General features: G+C 49.4%; 1 protein-coding gene across 1 annotated transcript in view; it reads right to left on the bottom strand.

Moving 5' to 3' along the window:
• LOC310799592 (histone-binding protein RBBP7-like) overlaps nt 1-2,051 on the bottom strand; it is a gene marked incomplete at its 5' end in the record, with an annotated part of 39,415 nt that extends 37,364 nt beyond the window's left edge. The window contains one exon of the mRNA XM_083662180.1: nt 1,769-2,051. Within this exon, the coding sequence (XP_083518306.1) occupies nt 1,769-2,051 (283 nt within the window). The remainder of the gene's footprint in view (nt 1-1,768) is intronic.
• Nucleotides 2,052-18,331: the final 16,280 nt, after the last annotated feature.

Here is an 18,331-nt window from a genome sequence, read left to right as displayed (position 1 = left end):
ATGTCGAATACAGATAAATACATAGTTATACACAGGTAATAGTCATATATGTTCATATAAAATAAAACATATATGTATGTATAGTTATTATTCATATATAGTTTTATATGTATAAACCATATATGCCCGTATAGTGTCAATGCATACAAATGTACATATAATTAATTGCCATATGTGTCCATATACAATCTATACATGTATGCACATATATAATTATATAGGACAAACATATATGGACCATATATGAAACGTTCCAATTCCATACATGTTCATATATTGTGATATATATGCACATATATGCACATCTATCCTGGATATATAGGTGGATATATGTCGAATACAGATAAATACATACAGTTATACACAGGTAATAGTCATATATGTTCATGTAAAATAAACCATATGTATGTATAGTTATTATTCATATATAGTTATATATGTATTAACCATATATGCCTGTATACTGTCAATGCATACAAATGTACATATAATTAATTGCCATATGTGTCCATATACAATCTATACATGTATGCACATATATAATTATATAGGACAAACATATATGGACCATATATGAAACGTTCCAATTCCATACATGTTCATATATTGTGATATATATGCACATATATGCACGTATATCCTGGATATATAGGTGGATATATGTCGAATACAGATAAATACATACAGTTATACACAGGTAATAGTCATATATGTTCATATAAAATAAAACATATATGTATGTATAGTTATTATTCATATATAGTTTTATATGTATTAACCATATATGTCCGTATAAAGAAAAAAAAACATTGTATGGATGCATAACTGGGACGTATCCTCAGTGATGTACCCTGGGGTCATAGGATGTTTCGGGTCTCGCAACATCATACACCCTCGCCCAGGTGACCCAGCCGGGGCTGGCCAAGCCCCAACTTACGTCCCAGTAGCTACCCACGGTCAGCCCTATAGGGAGGGTCGAAGGTGGTCACGTGGTCAGGGCCACTCAATCCGCTGCTCCGGAACTACTCTGCTGGGACCGGGGGAGGGGGAGGGCTCTGGTACGTAGAGGGACCGGGCTCTGTGGGTTGCCACCCGGCCGGGTTCCTCCCTCGTCTCACCAGGTCTACGACCTGTGCGCTGCACCAGACTCCCCCGCTCCAAACATCTCATTCCGAGGTGATGGTATCTTGGTGGATACCATGCAGTACCAGTACTTGGTGGCACTGCAGTCTCCACTTGCGGCTTGAATGGCCCTCCTAAAAGGCCTCTCGTGGGTTGTTGGGCTTCTTCCTCACGGAAGACGCAGGCTGGGGAGCTAACCCATACTGCTACCCGGGTGCCGTCCCTGTTCCGGCTGTCAACTGACTCTCCAGTAGTCACTAGTCTTTCCTGGTTGTCACATAGTCTATTCCTATGAGTCACTGGCTAGGCCAGGCTAACTAATAAAGAAAAAAAAACATCGCATGGATGCATAACTGGGACGTATCCTCAGTGATGTACCCTGGGGTCATAGGATGTTTCGGGTCTCGCAACATCATACACCCTCGCCCAGGTGACCCAGCCGGGGCTGGCCAAGCCCCAACTTACGTCCCAGTAGCTACCCACGGTCAGCCCTATAGGGAGGGTCGAAGGTGGTCACGTGGTCAGGGCCACTCAATCCGCTGCTCCGGAACTACTCTGCTGGGACCGGGGGAGGGGGAGGGCTCTGGTACGTAGAGGGACCGGGCTCTGTGGGTTGCCACCCGGCCGGGTTCCTCCCTCGTCTCACCAGGTCTACGACCTGTGCTCGCACCTGGCACGCCGCTGTGCCCAGGCTCGGCTGTGTTTCTTGGCCGACCTGCTCCCCCGGTGCCAGCACTGGATCCTCTGCGCCACCACTGTAGGCCCAGCAGACTCAGTGGCGGTGTGGATTTTGATCTTCTTCGGCCGCTGAGACGCACCTCGGCTAGCACAGAGCCTAGCATCCACTTAGCTCTGCTAAACGCTAGGTCGATAGCCAACAAGACTTTCCTCCTGAACGATTTCTTCACCTCCCGTAGCCTGGACTTCATGTTTGTAACAGAGACTTGGCTCCAGACGGGTGAGTTTCTGCCGTTCTCCGAACTTCTTCCTCCAAACTGTACTTTCTTCAGCTCTCCTCGCTCCTCTGGCAGAGGTGGAGGATTAGCCTCGGTGTTCAAAAACACCTTTCGCTGTCGTCTGTCACAGCCGACAGCTAATTACACCAGCTTTGAACTACAGTCCTTTGAACTTAATTTGTCACCTGTTGTTTTTTGTGCTGTCATATATCGCCCGCCCAAATACAACAAGGATTTCATAAATGACTTCACTGATTTCCTCTCTGGACTAATGGTGCGATATGACCATATTCTTATTTGCGGCGATTTGAATATCCATGTATGCTGCCCATCGCACCCCCTATCTCGTGACTTTCATGACGTCATCGAATCATTTAATCTCTCCCAATCCGTCATGGCTCCGACTCATGAAAAAGGACACACTCTTGATCTCGTGTTATCATTTGGATTGTCTGTCGATATAATTGAAATATGTGCTGCTGGTATCTCGGATCACTCTCCTATTGTATTCTCCTTCACAACTCCCTGCCTTGCCATTACATCCCATGTACCCACGCATCGATCACGCATGATCACCTCTGACACTGCTGCTCAGTTTTCCAACGCCTTTGCTAACTCCCCAATCTGTGTGCTGGATACAAACTGCATCCCCACCGATATAGACAAATTTCTCTCTGTATTTAACGAATCCTGCATTGATATTTTAAACATTGTTGCACCCCTCAAAACCAAGCGCAGGAAAACCCTCCCAACACCCTGGTTTAATGACTCCACGCGCGCTCTCAGATGCGAATGCAGACGCGCTGAGAGAAAGTGGAGGAAAGACAGGCTGCACGTCTCCCTCCAAATCTTACGTGCCACTCTATCCACCTATCAAACGGCTGTCAAAACTGCAAAAACCATGTACATTTCAAATCTAGTCACAACAAACTGCAATAAACCCCAGGTTCTATTTAAGGTACTTAACTCTCTCATTAACCCCTGCGACACCCCCTCTGTTGTGCCTTCACTTGCTCTATGTGAAAGCTTTCTTAACTTCTTCATCAGCAAAGTCTCTGCCCTCAGACCCCTCTCCCTCCCCCTCCCTCCCTCTCCTACTCCCCCCACCCTCTCCTCTCCCCCCCCACCCCCTCCTCTCCCCCCTCACCCTCTGCCTGCTGTCTTTGATCAGTTTGTGCCAATCTCCCTCTCCTCTCTCTCTGACGTCATTAAACACCTGCGACCCACTACCTGCCCCTCTGATGCACTCCCCTCACGCCTGCTTAAGGAAGTCCCTGACACTGTCCTCCCCGTCATATTACTGCTGCTTAACACCTGTCTCAGCACTGGCTGTGTCCCGGCTGCCTTCAAGCACGCTGTGGTCCAGCCTCGGATAAAAAAACCAAACCTTGATCCCTCTGTCCTTGCAAACTTCCGACCCATCTCACAGTTACCATTCCTGTCAAAAGTCCTAGAGCGCATCGTCCACCTACAAATACAATCTTTCCTTGAGCAAAACAATATACACGAAAAATTCCAATCTGGCTTCAAACCGCGCCATAGCACCGAAACGGCCCTACTCCGCGTTTTCAACGACCTCATCCTAGCTGCCGATGCAGGTCACCCCTCTATCCTGCTGCTCCTGGACCTCACAGCCGCCTTCGACACCGTGGACCACAAAATACTCCTAGCCCGCCTCGAACACCACGTAGGCATCAGGGGTGTTGCCCTGGACTGGTTCCGATCCTATCTTAGCAATCGGTCCTTCTCTGTGCAACTCGGTGACCTCTTCTCCTCTGTGGCCCCCCTCACCTGTGGTGTCCCCCAAGGATCAATTATGGGCCCCGCCCTCTTTTTGCTCTACATGTTACCCCTGGGTCAGATCATGGCAAAACATAACATCTCCTTCCATTGTTACGCCGACGACGTCCAGGTCTACCTTCCCCTAAAAGGGGTAACTCAAATCCAGCCCCTGCTAGACTGTCTGGCCGACATAAAGGGCTGGATGTCCAAAAATTTCCTGACCCTAAACGAAAAGAAAACTGAGGTCATTGTCTTTAACAAGGTCCCCCCAGCCCCCCTCGTCGAAGCTCTCGGCCCCTTGGGCTCAAACCTCTCGACCTCAGTAAAAAACCTTGGAGTCATTTTTGACAGTGTTTTTAAATTCGAAAAGCAAGTCAGCGCTGTGGTAAAAAGCAGTTTTTATCATCTTAGGCTCCTGGCAAAGACGAAGGACTATCTCTCCCAGAAAAACCTGGAGACGGTGATACATGCTTTTATTACCACCCGCTTAGACTACTGCAACGCACTTTATGCGGGGATCGACCAGTCCCTGCTCCGCCGCCTCCAGATGGTCCAAAACGTGGCTGCGCGCCTCCTCACGGGCACCAAAAAACGTGAGCACATCAGCCCGGTTCTGTCCTCATTACACTGGCTGCCTGTGCGCTTCCGCATTGATTTTAAATTAGCTCTCACCGTTTTTAAAGCACTAAACGGAACGGCCCCTCCTTACATCTCTGAGCTGCTGCACCGCCACACCCCTTCCAGATCCCTTAGATCAGCAGACCAGTCCCTGCTGGTAGTGCCCAGAACCAGGCTGAAAACTAGGGGGGACAGAGCCTTCTCGGCTGCTGCTCCCAAGCTCTGGAACAGCCTCCCCCTCCATGTAAGAGCCGCCCAGACACTCGAGGTTTTTAAATCTCAACTAAAAACCCACCTGTTCTCCCTGGCCTTCCCCCCCACTTAGCCCTCAATAGGTCCCTGGCTTTACCGTTTATTGCTTTTATTGTTTTATTGTTCTATTGTCTTATTGTCTTATTGCCTCTAGTCCTTCTCCCCCATTTTTAAATTGCCATTATTTCTTGTATTGTGTTATATTTTATTTAGTACTTTGCACTCATCTGTTTATTTGTACCTGCCTATACCTGTGAAGCACTTTGGTTCCAGCTGCCGCTGTATGGAAATGTGCTATATAAATAAAGCTGACTTGACTTGACTTGACAGACTCCCCCGCTCCAAACATCTCATTCCGAGGTGATGGTATCTTGGTGGATACCATGCAGTACCAGTACTTGGTGGCACTGCAGTCTCCACTTGCGGCTTGAATGGCCCTCCTAAAAGGCCTCTCGTGGGTTGTTGGGCTTCTTCCTCACGGAAGACGCAGGCTGGGGAGCTAACCCATACTGCTACCCGGGTGCCGTCCCTGTTCCGGCTGTCAACTGACTCTCCAGTAGTCACTAGTCTTTCCTGGTTGTCACATAGTCTATTCCTATGAGTCACTGGCTAGGCCAGGCTAACTAATAAAGAAAAAAAAAAACATTGCATGGATGCATAACTGGGACGTATCCTCAGTGATGTACCCTGGGGTCATAGGATGTTTCGGGTCTCGCAACATCATACACCCTCGCCCAGGTGACCCAGCCGGGGCTGGCCAAGCCCCAACTTACGTCCCAGTAGCTACCCACGGTCAGCCCTATAGGGAGGGTCGAAGGTGGTCACGTGGTCAGGGCCACTCAATCCGCTGCTCCGGAACTACTCTGCTGGGACCGGGGGAGGGGGAGGGCTCTGGTACGTAGAGGGACCGGGCTCTGTGGGTTGCCACCCGGCCGGGTTCCTCCCTCGTCTCACCAGGTCTACGACCTGTGCGCTGCACCAGACTCCCCCGCTCCAAACATCTCATTCCGAGGTGATGGTATCTTGGTGGATACCATGCAGTACCAGTACTTGGTGGCACTGCAGTCTCCACTTGCGGCTTGAATGGCCCTCCTAAAAGGCCTCTCGTGGGTTGTTGGGCTTCTTCCTCACGGAAGACGCAGGCTGGGGAGCTAACCCATACTGCTACCCGGGTGCCGTCCCTGTTCCGGCTGTCAACTGACTCTCCAGTAGTCACTAGTCTTTCCTGGTTGTCACATAGTCTATTCCTATGAGTCACTGGCTAGGCCAGGCTAACTAATAAAGAAAAAAAAACATCGCATGGATGCATAACTGGGACGTATCCTCAGTGATGTACCCTGGGGTCATAGGATGTTTCGGGTCTCGCAACATCATACACCCTCGCCCAGGTGACCCAGCCGGGGCTGGCCAAGCCCCAACTTACGTCCCAGTAGCTACCCACGGTCAGCCCTATAGGGAGGGTCGAAGGTGGTCACGTGGTCAGGGCCACTCAATCCGCTGCTCCGGAACTACTCTGCTGGGACCGGGGGAGGGCTCTGGTACGTAGAGGGACCGGGCTCTGTGGGTTGCCACCCGGCCGGGTTCCTCCCTCGTCTCACCAGGTCTACGACCTGTGCGCTGCACCAGACTCCCCCGCTCCAAACATCTCATTCCGAGGTGATGGTATCTTGGTGGATACCATGCAGTACCAGTACTTGGTGGCACTGCAGTCTCCACTTGCGGCTTGAATGGCCCTCCTAAAAGGCCTCTCGTGGGTTGTTGGGCTTCTTCCTCACGGAAGACGCAGGCTGGGGAGCTAACCCATACTGCTACCCGGGTGCCGTCCCTGTTCCGGCTGTCAACTGACTCTCCAGTAGTCACTAGTCTTTCCTGGTTGTCACATAGTCTATTCCTATGAGTCACTGGCTAGGCCAGGCTAACTAATAAAGAAAAAAAAACATCGCATGGATGCATAACTGGGACGTATCCTCAGTGATGTACCCTGGGGTCATAGGATGTTTCGGGTCTCGCAACATCATACACCCTCGCCCAGGTGACCCAGCCGGGGCTGGCCAAGCCCCAACTTACGTCCCAGTAGCTACCCACGGTCAGCCCTATAGGGAGGGTCGAAGGTGGTCACGTGGTCAGGGCCACTCAATCCGCTGCTCCGGAACTACTCTGCTGGGACCGGGGGAGGGGGAGGGCTCTAGTACGTAGAGGGACCGGGCTCTGTGGGTTGCCACCCGGCCGGGTTCCTCCCTCGTCTCACCAGGTCTACGACCTGTGCGCTGCACCAGACTCCCCCGCTCCAAACATCTCATTCCGAGGTGATGGTATCTTGGTGGATACCATGTAGTACCAGTACTTGGTGGCACTGCAGTCTCCACTTGCGGCTTGAATGGCCCTCCTAAAAGGCCTCTCGTGGGTTGTTGGGCTTCTTCCTCACGGAAGACGCAGGCTGGGGAGCTAACCCATACTGCTACCCGGGTGCCGTCCCTGTTCCGGCTGTCAACTGACTCTCCAGTAGTCACTAGTCTTTCCTGGTTGGTATAGTGTCAATGCATACAAATGTACATATAATTAATTGCATATGTGTCCATATACAATCTATACGTGTATGCACATATATAATTATATAGGACAAACATATATGGACCATATATGAAACGTTCCAATTCCATACATGTTCATATATTGTGATACATATGCACATATATGCACATATATCCTGGATATATAGGTGGATATATGTCGAATACTTATATTTACATATACTTACATATACTACATGTATGTTTACTACATATATGTGTATATATGCCTCTTCCGTATGGGAGGAGGGGGGAGAGGAGGAGGGGGGAGGAGGGGAGAGGAGAGGAGGAGGGGGAGGAGGGGAGAGGAGAGGGGTAGAGGAGAGGGGTAGAGGAGAGGAGGGGAGAGGGGTAGAGGAGAGGAGAGGGGGAGAGAGGAGAGGAGAGGGGGAGAGGGGTAGAGGAGAGGAGAGGAGAGGAGGGGGGAGGAGGGGGGAGGAGAGAGGAGAGAAGGGGACACTAGGGGAGGGGAGAGGAGGAGGAGGGGGGAGAGGAGGAGGGGGGAGGAGAGAGGAGGGGAGAGGAGGGGAGAGGAGGGGAGGAGGGGGGAGACAAGGAGAGGGGAGAGGAGGGGGGGGGAGACGAGGGGAGAGGAGGGGATGGGAGAGGAGGAGGGGACGCCCTCCTCCTCTCTCCCCCCCTCCTCTTGTACAGGTGAGTTACTGTCATGCAAGAACAGGATGTACAGGTGAGTTACTGTCATGCGGGGACAGGATGTACAGGTGAGTTACTGTCATGCGGGAACAGGATGTACAGGTGAGTTACTGTCATGCAAGAACAGGATGTACAGGTGAGTTACTGTCATGCAGGAACAGGATGTACAGGTGAGTTACTGTCATGCGGGAACAGGATGTACAGGTGAGTTACTGTCATGCAGGAACAGGATGTACAGGTGAGTTACTGTCATGCAAGAACAGGATGTACAGGTGAGTTACTGTCATGCAAGAACAGGATGTACAGGTGAGTTACTGTCATGCAAGAACATGATGTACAGGTGAGTTACTGTCATGCAAGAACATGATGTACAGGTGAGTTACTGTCATGCAAGAACATGATGTACAGGTGAGTTACTGTCATGCAAGAACATGATGTACAGGTGAGTTACTGTCATGCAGGAACAGGATGTACAGGTGAGTTACTGTCATGCAAGAACAGGATGTACAGGTGAGTTACTGTCATGCAAGAACAGGATGTACAGGTGAGTTACTGTCATGCAAGAACATGATGTACAGGTGAGTTACTGTCATGCGGGAACATGATGTACAGGTGAGTTACTGTCATGCAAGAACATGATGTACAGGTGAGTTACTGTCATGCAAGAACAGGATGTACAGGTGAGTTACTGTCATGCAGGAACAGGATGTACAGGTGAGTTACTGTCATGCGGGAACAGGATGTACAGGTGAGTTACTGTCATGCGGGAACAGGATGTACAGGTGAGTTACTGTCATGCAAGAACAGGATGTACAGGTGAGTTACTGTCATGCGGGAACATGATGTACAGGTGAGTTACTGTCATGCGGGAACAGGATGTACAGGTGAGTTACTGTCATGCAAGAACATGATGTACAGGTGAGTTACTGTCATGCGGGAACATGATGTACAGGTGAGTTACTGTCATGCGGGAACAGGATGTACAGGTGAGTTACTGTCATGCAAGAACATGATGTACAGGTGAGTTACTGTCATGCGGGAACAGGATGTACAGGTGAGTTACTGTCATGCAAGAACATGATGTACAGGTGAGTTACTGTCATGCGGGGACAGGATGTACAGGTGAGTTACTGTCATGCAGGAACAGGATGTACAGGTGAGTTACTGTCATGCGGGAACATGATGTACAGGTGAGTTACTGTCATGCAAGAACATGATGTACAGGTGAGTTACTGTCATGCAAGAACATGATGTACAGGTGAGTTACTGTCATGCGGGGACAGGATGTACAGGTGAGTTACTGTCATGCGGGGACAGGATGTACAGGTGAGTTACTGTCATGCGGGAACATGATGTACAGGTGAGTTACTGTCATGCAAGAACATGATGTACAGGTGAGTTACTGTCATGCAAGAACATGATGTACAGGTGAGTTACTGTCATGCGGGGACAGGATGTACAGGTGAGTTACTGTCATGCAGGAACAGGATGTACAGGTGAGTTACTGTCATGCGGGAACAGGATGTACAGGTGAGTTACTGTCATGCAGGAACAGGATGTACAGGTGAGTTACTGTCATGCGGGAACAGGATGCACAGGTGAGTTACTGTCATGCAAGAACAGGATGTACAGGTGAGTTACTGTCATGCAGGAACAGGATGTACAGGTGAGTTACTGTCATGCGGGGACAGGATGTACAGGTGAGTTACTGTCATGCAGGAACAGGATGTACAGGTGAGTTACTGTCATGCGGGAACATGATGTACAGGTGAGTTACTGTCATGCAAGAACATGATGTACAGGTGAGTTACTGTCATGCAAGAACAGGATGTACAGGTGAGTTACTGTCATGCAGGAACAGGATGTACAGGTGAGTTACTGTCATGCGGGAACAGGATGTACAGGTGAGTTACTGTCATGCGGGAACAGGATGTACAGGTGAGTTACTGTCATGCAAGAACAGGATGTACAGGTGAGTTACTGTCATGCGGGAACATGATGTACAGGTGAGTTACTGTCATGCGGGAACAGGATGTACAGGTGAGTTACTGTCATGCAAGAACATGATGTACAGGTGAGTTACTGTCATGCGGGAACATGATGTACAGGTGAGTTACTGTCATGCGGGAACAGGATGTACAGGTGAGTTACTGTCATGCAAGAACATGATGTACAGGTGAGTTACTGTCATGCGGGAACAGGATGTACAGGTGAGTTACTGTCATGCAAGAACATGATGTACAGGTGAGTTACTGTCATGCGGGGACAGGATGTACAGGTGAGTTACTGTCATGCAGGAACAGGATGTACAGGTGAGTTACTGTCATGCGGGAACATGATGTACAGGTGAGTTACTGTCATGCAAGAACATGATGTACAGGTGAGTTACTGTCATGCAAGAACATGATGTACAGGTGAGTTACTGTCATGCGGGGACAGGATGTACAGGTGAGTTACTGTCATGCGGGGACAGGATGTACAGGTGAGTTACTGTCATGCGGGAACATGATGTACAGGTGAGTTACTGTCATGCAAGAACATGATGTACAGGTGAGTTACTGTCATGCAAGAACATGATGTACAGGTGAGTTACTGTCATGCGGGGACAGGATGTACAGGTGAGTTACTGTCATGCAGGAACAGGATGTACAGGTGAGTTACTGTCATGCGGGAACAGGATGTACAGGTGAGTTACTGTCATGCAGGAACAGGATGTACAGGTGAGTTACTGTCATGCGGGAACAGGATGCACAGGTGAGTTACTGTCATGCAAGAACAGGATGTACAGGTGAGTTACTGTCATGCAGGAACAGGATGTACAGGTGAGTTACTGTCATGCGGGGACAGGATGTACAGGTGAGTTACTGTCATGCAGGAACAGGATGTACAGGTGAGTTACTGTCATGCAAGAACATGATGTACAGGTGAGTTACTGTCATGCAAGAACAGGATGTACAGGTGAGTTACTGTCATGCAGGAACAGGATGTACAGGTGAGTTACTGTCATGCAGGAACAGGATGTACAGGTGAGTTACTGTCATGCAGGAACAGGATGTACAGGTGAGTTACTGTCATGCGGGGACAGGATGTACAGGTGAGTTACTGTCATGCAGGAACAGGATGTACAGGTGAGTTACTGTCATGCAAGAACATGATGTACAGGTGAGTTACTGTCATGCAAGAACATGATGTACAGGTGAGTTACTGTCATGCAAGAACATGATGTACAGGTGAGTTACTGTCATGCGGGGACAGGATGTACAGGTGAGTTACTGTCATGCAGGAACAGGATGTACAGGTGAGTTACTGTCATGCGGGGACAGGATGTACAGGTGAGTTACTGTCATGCAAGAACAGGATGCACAGGTGAGTTACTGTCATGCGGGAACAGGATGTACAGGTGAGTTACTGTCATGCGGGAACAGGATGTACAGGTGAGTTACTGTCATGCAGGAACAGGATGTACAGGTGAGTTACTGTCATGCAGGAACAGGATGTACAGGTGAGTTACTGTCATGCGGGAACAGGATGTACAGGTGAGTTACTGTCATGCGGGAACAGGATGTACAGGTGAGTTACTGTCATGCGGGAACAGGATGTACAGGTGAGTTACTGTCATGCAAGAACATGATGTACAGGTGAGTTACTGTCATGCGGGAACAGGATGTACAGGTGAGTTACTGTCATGCAAGAACATGATGTACAGGTGAGTTACTGTCATGCGGGGACAGGATGTACAGGTGAGTTACTGTCATGCAGGAACAGGATGTACAGGTGAGTTACTGTCATGCGGGAACATGATGTACAGGTGAGTTACTGTCATGCAAGAACATGATGTACAGGTGAGTTACTGTCATGCAAGAACATGATGTACAGGTGAGTTACTGTCATGCGGGGACAGGATGTACAGGTGAGTTACTGTCATGCGGGGACAGGATGTACAGGTGAGTTACTGTCATGCGGGAACATGATGTACAGGTGAGTTACTGTCATGCAAGAACATGATGTACAGGTGAGTTACTGTCATGCAAGAACATGATGTACAGGTGAGTTACTGTCATGCGGGGACAGGATGTACAGGTGAGTTACTGTCATGCAGGAACAGGATGTACAGGTGAGTTACTGTCATGCGGGAACAGGATGTACAGGTGAGTTACTGTCATGCAGGAACAGGATGTACAGGTGAGTTACTGTCATGCGGGAACAGGATGCACAGGTGAGTTACTGTCATGCAAGAACATGATGTACAGGTGAGTTACTGTCATGCAAGAACATGATGTACAGGTGAGTTACTGTCATGCAAGAACATGATGTACAGGTGAGTTACTGTCATGCAAGAACATGATGTACAGGTGAGTTACTGTCATGCAAGAACATGATGTACAGGTGAGTTACTGTCATGCGGGGACAGGATGTACAGGTGAGTTACTGTCATGCAGGAACAGGATGTACAGGTGAGTTACTGTCATGCGGGGACAGGATGTACAGGTGAGTTACTGTCATGCAAGAACATGATGTACAGGTGAGTTACTGTCATGCGGGAACAGGATGCACAGGTGAGTTACTGTCATGCGGGAACAGGATGTACAGGTGAGTTACTGTCATGCGGGGACAGGATGTACAGGTGAGTTACTGTCATAGTTGGATTCCTGGTCCAAAAGGGACCAGAAAACGTATGGGGCCCTTTTCGCTCAGGAGTTTCGTTGCCGAGCAATTGTCTAACCCCGACTAGCACCTAGGGTTAGGGTTACAAAAATGAGGTTTTTTACGGTGCCCGGAGAGGCCCGCGCATGGCGCAGTTGGATTCCTGGTCCAAAAGGGAGCAGAAAACGTATGGGGCCCTTTTCGCTCAGGAGTTTCGTTGCCGAACCATTGCAAATTGCCATACCCACATCTAGGGTTAGGGTTACGAAAATGAGGTTTTTTACGGTGCCCGGAGAGGCCCGCGCATGGCGCAGTTGGATTCCTGGTTCCTGGGGTGGAGTACTATGAGTGTGAAGTGGAATGGTTCAATAATAACAGGTAGTTTTCTATCAATATTCCTCCAAATGTACATGTGATGCAGTGAAATATGAATAGTTAGAAGGCTTTTATTCTGAAATGCTACATCAGTTTTTTCTGAAAGTTTCTGGGTGAACCCCCGGGGTGAGGTACTATGAGTCTGAAGTGGAATGGTTCAATAATAACAGGTAGTTTTCTATCAATATTCCTCCAAATGTGCCAGGCCTTTTTGCATGGCAATTGTCTAACCCCGACTAGCACCTATACGGTGCCCGGAGAGGCCCGCGCATGGCGCAGTTGGATTCCTGGTCCAAAAGGGAGCAGAAAACGTATGGGGCCCTTTTCGCTCAGGAGTTTCGTTGCCGAACCATTGCAAATTGCCATACCCACATCTAGGGTTAGGGTTACGAAAATGAGGTTTTTTACGGTGCCCGGAGAGGCCCGCGCATGGCGCAGTTGGATTCCTGGTTCCTGGGGTGGAGTACTATGAGTGTGAAGTGGAATGGTTCAATAATAACAGGTAGTTTTCTATCAATATTCCTCCAAATGTACATGTGATGCAGTGAAATATGAATAGTTAGAAGGCTTTTATTCTGAAATGCTACATCAGTTTTTTCTGAAAGTTTCTGGGTGAACCCCCGGGGTGAGGTACTATGAGTCTGAAGTGGAATGGTTCAATAATAACAGGTAGTTTTCTATCAATATTCCTCCAAATGTGCCAGGCCTTTTTGCATGGCAATTGTCTAACCCCGACTAGCACCTATACGGTGCCCGGAGAGGCCCGCGCATGGCGCAGTTGGATTCCTGGTCCAAAAGGGAGCAGAAAACGTATGGGGCCCTTTTCGCTCAGGAGTTTCGTTGCCGAACCATTGCAAATTGCCATACCCACATCTAGGGTTAGGGTTACGAAAATGAGGTTTTTTACGGTGCCCGGAGAGGCCCGCGCATGGCGCAGTTGGATTCCTGGTCCAAAAGGGAGCAGAAAACGTATGGGGCCCTTTTCGCTCAGGAGTTTCGTTGCCGAACCATTGCAAATTGCCATACCCACATCTAGGGTTAGGGTTACGAAAATGAGGTTTTTTACGGTGCCCGGAGAGGCCCGCGCATGGCGCAGTTGGATTCCTGGTTCCTGGGGTGGAGTACTATGAGTGTGAAGTGGAATGGTTCAATAATAACAGGTAGTTTTCTATCAATATTCCTCCAAATGTACATGTGATGCAGTGAAATATGAATAGTTAGAAGGCTTTTATTCTGAAATGCTACATCAGTTTTTTCTGAAAGTTTCTGGGTGAACCCCCGGGGTGAGGTACTATGAGTCTGAAGTGGAATGGTTCAATAATAACAGGTAGTTTTCTATCAATATTCCTCCAAATGTGCCAGGCCTTTTTGCATGGCAATTGTCTAACCCCGACTAGCACCTATACGGTGCCCGGAGAGGCCCGCGCATGGCGCAGTTGGATTCCTGGTCCAAAAGGGAGCAGAAAACGTATGGGGCCCTTTTCGCTCAGGAGTTTCGTTGCCGAACCATTGCAAATTGCCATACCCACATCTAGGGTTAGGGTTACGAAAATGAGGTTTTTTACGGTGCCCGGAGAGGCCCGCGCATGGCGCAGTTGGATTCCTGGTTCCTGGGGTGGAGTACTATGAGTGTGAAGTGGAATGGTTCAATAATAACAGGTAGTTTTCTATCAATATTCCTCCAAATGTACATGTGATGCAGTGAAATATGAATAGTTAGAAGGCTTTTATTCTGAAATGCTACATCAGTTTTTTCTGAAAGTTTCTGGGTGAACCCCCGGGGTGAGGTACTATGAGTCTGAAGTGGAATGGTTCAATAATAACAGGTAGTTTTCTATCAATATTCCTCCAAATGTGCCAGGCCTTTTTGCATGGCAATTGTCTAACCCCGACTAGCACCTATACGGTGCCCGGAGAGGCCCGCGCATGGCGCAGTTGGATTCCTGGTCCAAAAGGGAGCAGAAAACGTATGGGGCCCTTTTCGCTCAGGAGTTTCGTTGCCGAACCATTGCAAATTGCCATACCCACATCTAGGGTTAGGGTTACGAAAATGAGGTTTTTTACGGTGCCCGGAGAGGCCCGCGCATGGCGCAGTTGGATTCCTGGTTCCTGGGGTGGAGTACTATGAGTGTGAAGTGGAATGGTTCAATAATAACAGGTAGTTTTCTATCAATATTCCTCCAAATGTACATGTGATGCAGTGAAATATGAATAGTTAGAAGGCTTTTATTCTGAAATGCTACATCAGTTTTTTCTGAAAGTTTCTGGGTGAACCCCCGGGGTGAGGTACTATGAGTCTGAAGTGGAATGGTTCAATAATAACAGGTAGTTTTCTATCAATATTCCTCCAAATGTGCCAGGCCTTTTTGCATGGCAATTGTCTAACCCCGACTAGCACCTATACGGTGCCCGGAGAGGCCCGCGCATGGCGCAGTTGGATTCCTGGTCCAAAAGGGAGCAGAAAACGTATGGGGCCCTTTTCGCTCAGGAGTTTCGTTGCCGAACCATTGCAAATTGCCATACCCACATCTAGGGTTAGGGTTACGAAAATGAGGTTTTTTACGGTGCCCGGAGAGGCCCGCGCATGGCGCAGTTGGATTCCTGGTCCAAAAGGGACCAGAAAACGTATGGGGCCCTTTTCGCTCAGGAGTTTCGTTGCCGAGCAATTGTCTAACCCCGACTAGCACCTAGGGTTAGGGTTACAAAAATGAGGTTTTTTACGGTGCCCGGAGAGGCCCGCGCATGGCGCAGTTGGATTCCTGGTCCAAAAGGGAGCAGAAAACGTATGGGGCCCTTTTCGCTCAGGAGTTTCGTTGCCGAACCATTGCAAATTGCCATACCCACATCTAGGGTTAGGGTTACGAAAATGAGGTTTTTTACGGTGCCCGGAGAGGCCCGCGCATGGCGCAGTTGGATTCCTGGTCCAAAAGGGAGCAGAAAACGTATGGGGCCCTTTTCGCTCAGGAGTTTCGTTGCCGAGCAATTGTCTAACCCCGACTAGCACCTAGGGTTAGGGTTACGAAAATGAGGTTTTTACGGTGCCCGGAGAGGCCCGCGCATGGCGCAGTTGGATTCCTGGTCCAAAAGGGACAGGATGCTTTTTATCTAATGATCTATTGTTAGATAAACAGCCTGGGAGATAACGCTAGCCCGGTCATCTTACGAAAATGTCCGTGCAAACATTACACGTAAGCTGTATCTTGATAAAAACAACTTAACAACGACATTACCACCGATAATTATGGCATTTCGTAACAACGTTAGCAATGTTATAATATAATATAATAATAATAATATGGCTTGATCGCACCAGCACGGCTACTGACTATCGATAGTTAGCAACAACAATTGTTGTTAGGATTCCAAAACGGAAATCCATAAAATGACATCCCGACTAAAAGGGGCTTGGTTTTAGGCATTAAAATATCCAGCCAAACCGCCTCTAAATGGGCACCAGAGAGGCCGCTGGAGAGGAGAGGAGAGAGGGAGGGGAGGGGAGAGGAGAGGGGGGAGAGGAGAGGAGAGGAGAGGGGGAGAGGAGGGGAGAGAGAGGGGAGAGGAGAGGAGAGGGGAGAAGGGAGAGGGGAGGGGAGAGGAGGGGGGGGGGGGAGAGGAGGGGAGAGAGAGGGGAGGAGGAGAGGGGAGAAGGGGAGAGGGGAGGGGAGAGGAGGGGGGGGGAGACTGAGGCGAGCGGAGGGGACGGGGGAGCAATCTCCCATCCCCTCCTCTCCCCCTCTCGTCTCCCCTCCTCCTCCTCTCCCCTCCTCTCCTCCCCTTCTCCCCTCACCCCTTCTCCCCCTCTCCTCTCCTCTCCTCTCCTCTCCTCTCTCCTCTCCCCCTCCCCATCTCCTCTCCCCTCTCCCTCTCCTCTCCCCCTCTCCCCTCCCCTCTCTCCTCTCCTCTCTCCTCTCCCCTCTCCCCTTCTCCCATCTCCTCTCCCCTCTCCCCTCTCCTCTCCTCTCTCCTCTAGGGTACAGGCGAGTTACTGTCATGCGGGAACATGATGTACAGGTGAGTTACTGTCATGCGGGAACAGGATGTACAGGTGAGTTACTGTCATGCGGGAACATGATGTACAGGTGAGTTACTGTCATGCGGGAACAGGATGTACAGGTGAGTTACTGTCATGCGGGAACATGATGTACAGGTGAGTTACTGTCATGCAGGAACAGGATGTACAGGTGAGTTACTGTCATGCAAGAACATGATGTACAGGTGAGTTACTGTCATGCAGGAACAGGATGTACAGGTGAGTTACTGTCATGCAGGAACAGGATGTACAGGTGAGTTACTGTCATGCGGGAACATGATGTACAGGTGAGTTACTGTCATGCAGGAACAGGATGTACAGGTGAGTTACTGTCATGCAAGAACATGATGTACAGGTGAGTTACTGTCATGCAGGAACAGGATGTACAGGTGAGTTACTGTCATGCAGGAACAGGATGTACAGGTGAGTTACTGTCATGCGGGAACAGGATGTACAGGTGAGTTACTGTCATGCAGGAACAGGATGTACAGGTGAGTTACTGTCATGCGGGAACAGGATGCACAGGTGAGTTACTGTCATGCAAGAACATGATGTACAGGTGAGTTACTGTCATGCAAGAACATGATGTACAGGTGAGTTACTGTCATGCAAGAACATGATGTACAGGTGAGTTACTGTCATGCAAGAACATGATGTACAGGTGAGTTACTGTCATGCAAGAACATGATGTACAGGTGAGTTACTGTCATGCGGGGACAGGATGTACAGGTGAGTTACTGTCATGCAGGAACAGGATGTACAGGTGAGTTACTGTCATGCGGGGACAGGATGTACAGGTGAGTTACTGTCATGCAAGAACATGATGTACAGGTGAGTTACTGTCATGCGGGACAGGATGCACAGGTGAGTTACTGTCATGCGGGAACAGGATGTACAGGTGAGTTACTGTCATGCGGGGACAGATGTACAGGTGAGTTACTGTCATAGTTGGATTCCTGGTCCAAAAGGGACCAGAAACGTATGGGGCCCGGAGTTTCGTTGCGAGCAATTGTCTAACCCCGACTAGCACCTAGGGTTAGGGTTACAAAAATGAGGTTTTTTACGGTGCCCCGGAGAGGCCCGCGCATGGCGCAGTTGGATTCCTGGTCCAAAAGGGAGCAGAAAACGTATGGGGCCCTTTTCGCTCAGGAGTTTCGTTGCCGAACCATTGCAAATTGCCATACCCACATCTAGGGTTAGGGTTACGAAAATGAGGTTTTTTACCGGTGCCACGGAGAGGCCCGCGCATGGCGCAGTTGGATTCCTGGTTCCTGGGGTGGAGTACTATGAGTGGTGAAGTGGAATGGTTCAATAATAACAGGTAGTTT

The sequence above is a fragment of the Poromitra crassiceps genome, assembly GCF_964638095.1.
Source record: "Poromitra crassiceps genome assembly, chromosome: 28".
Taxonomy (NCBI): Eukaryota; Metazoa; Chordata; class Actinopteri; order Beryciformes; family Melamphaidae; genus Poromitra; species Poromitra crassiceps.
The sequence above is the reverse complement of the archived record's forward strand: the minus strand, read 5'-3'. Positions and strand labels throughout refer to the sequence as shown.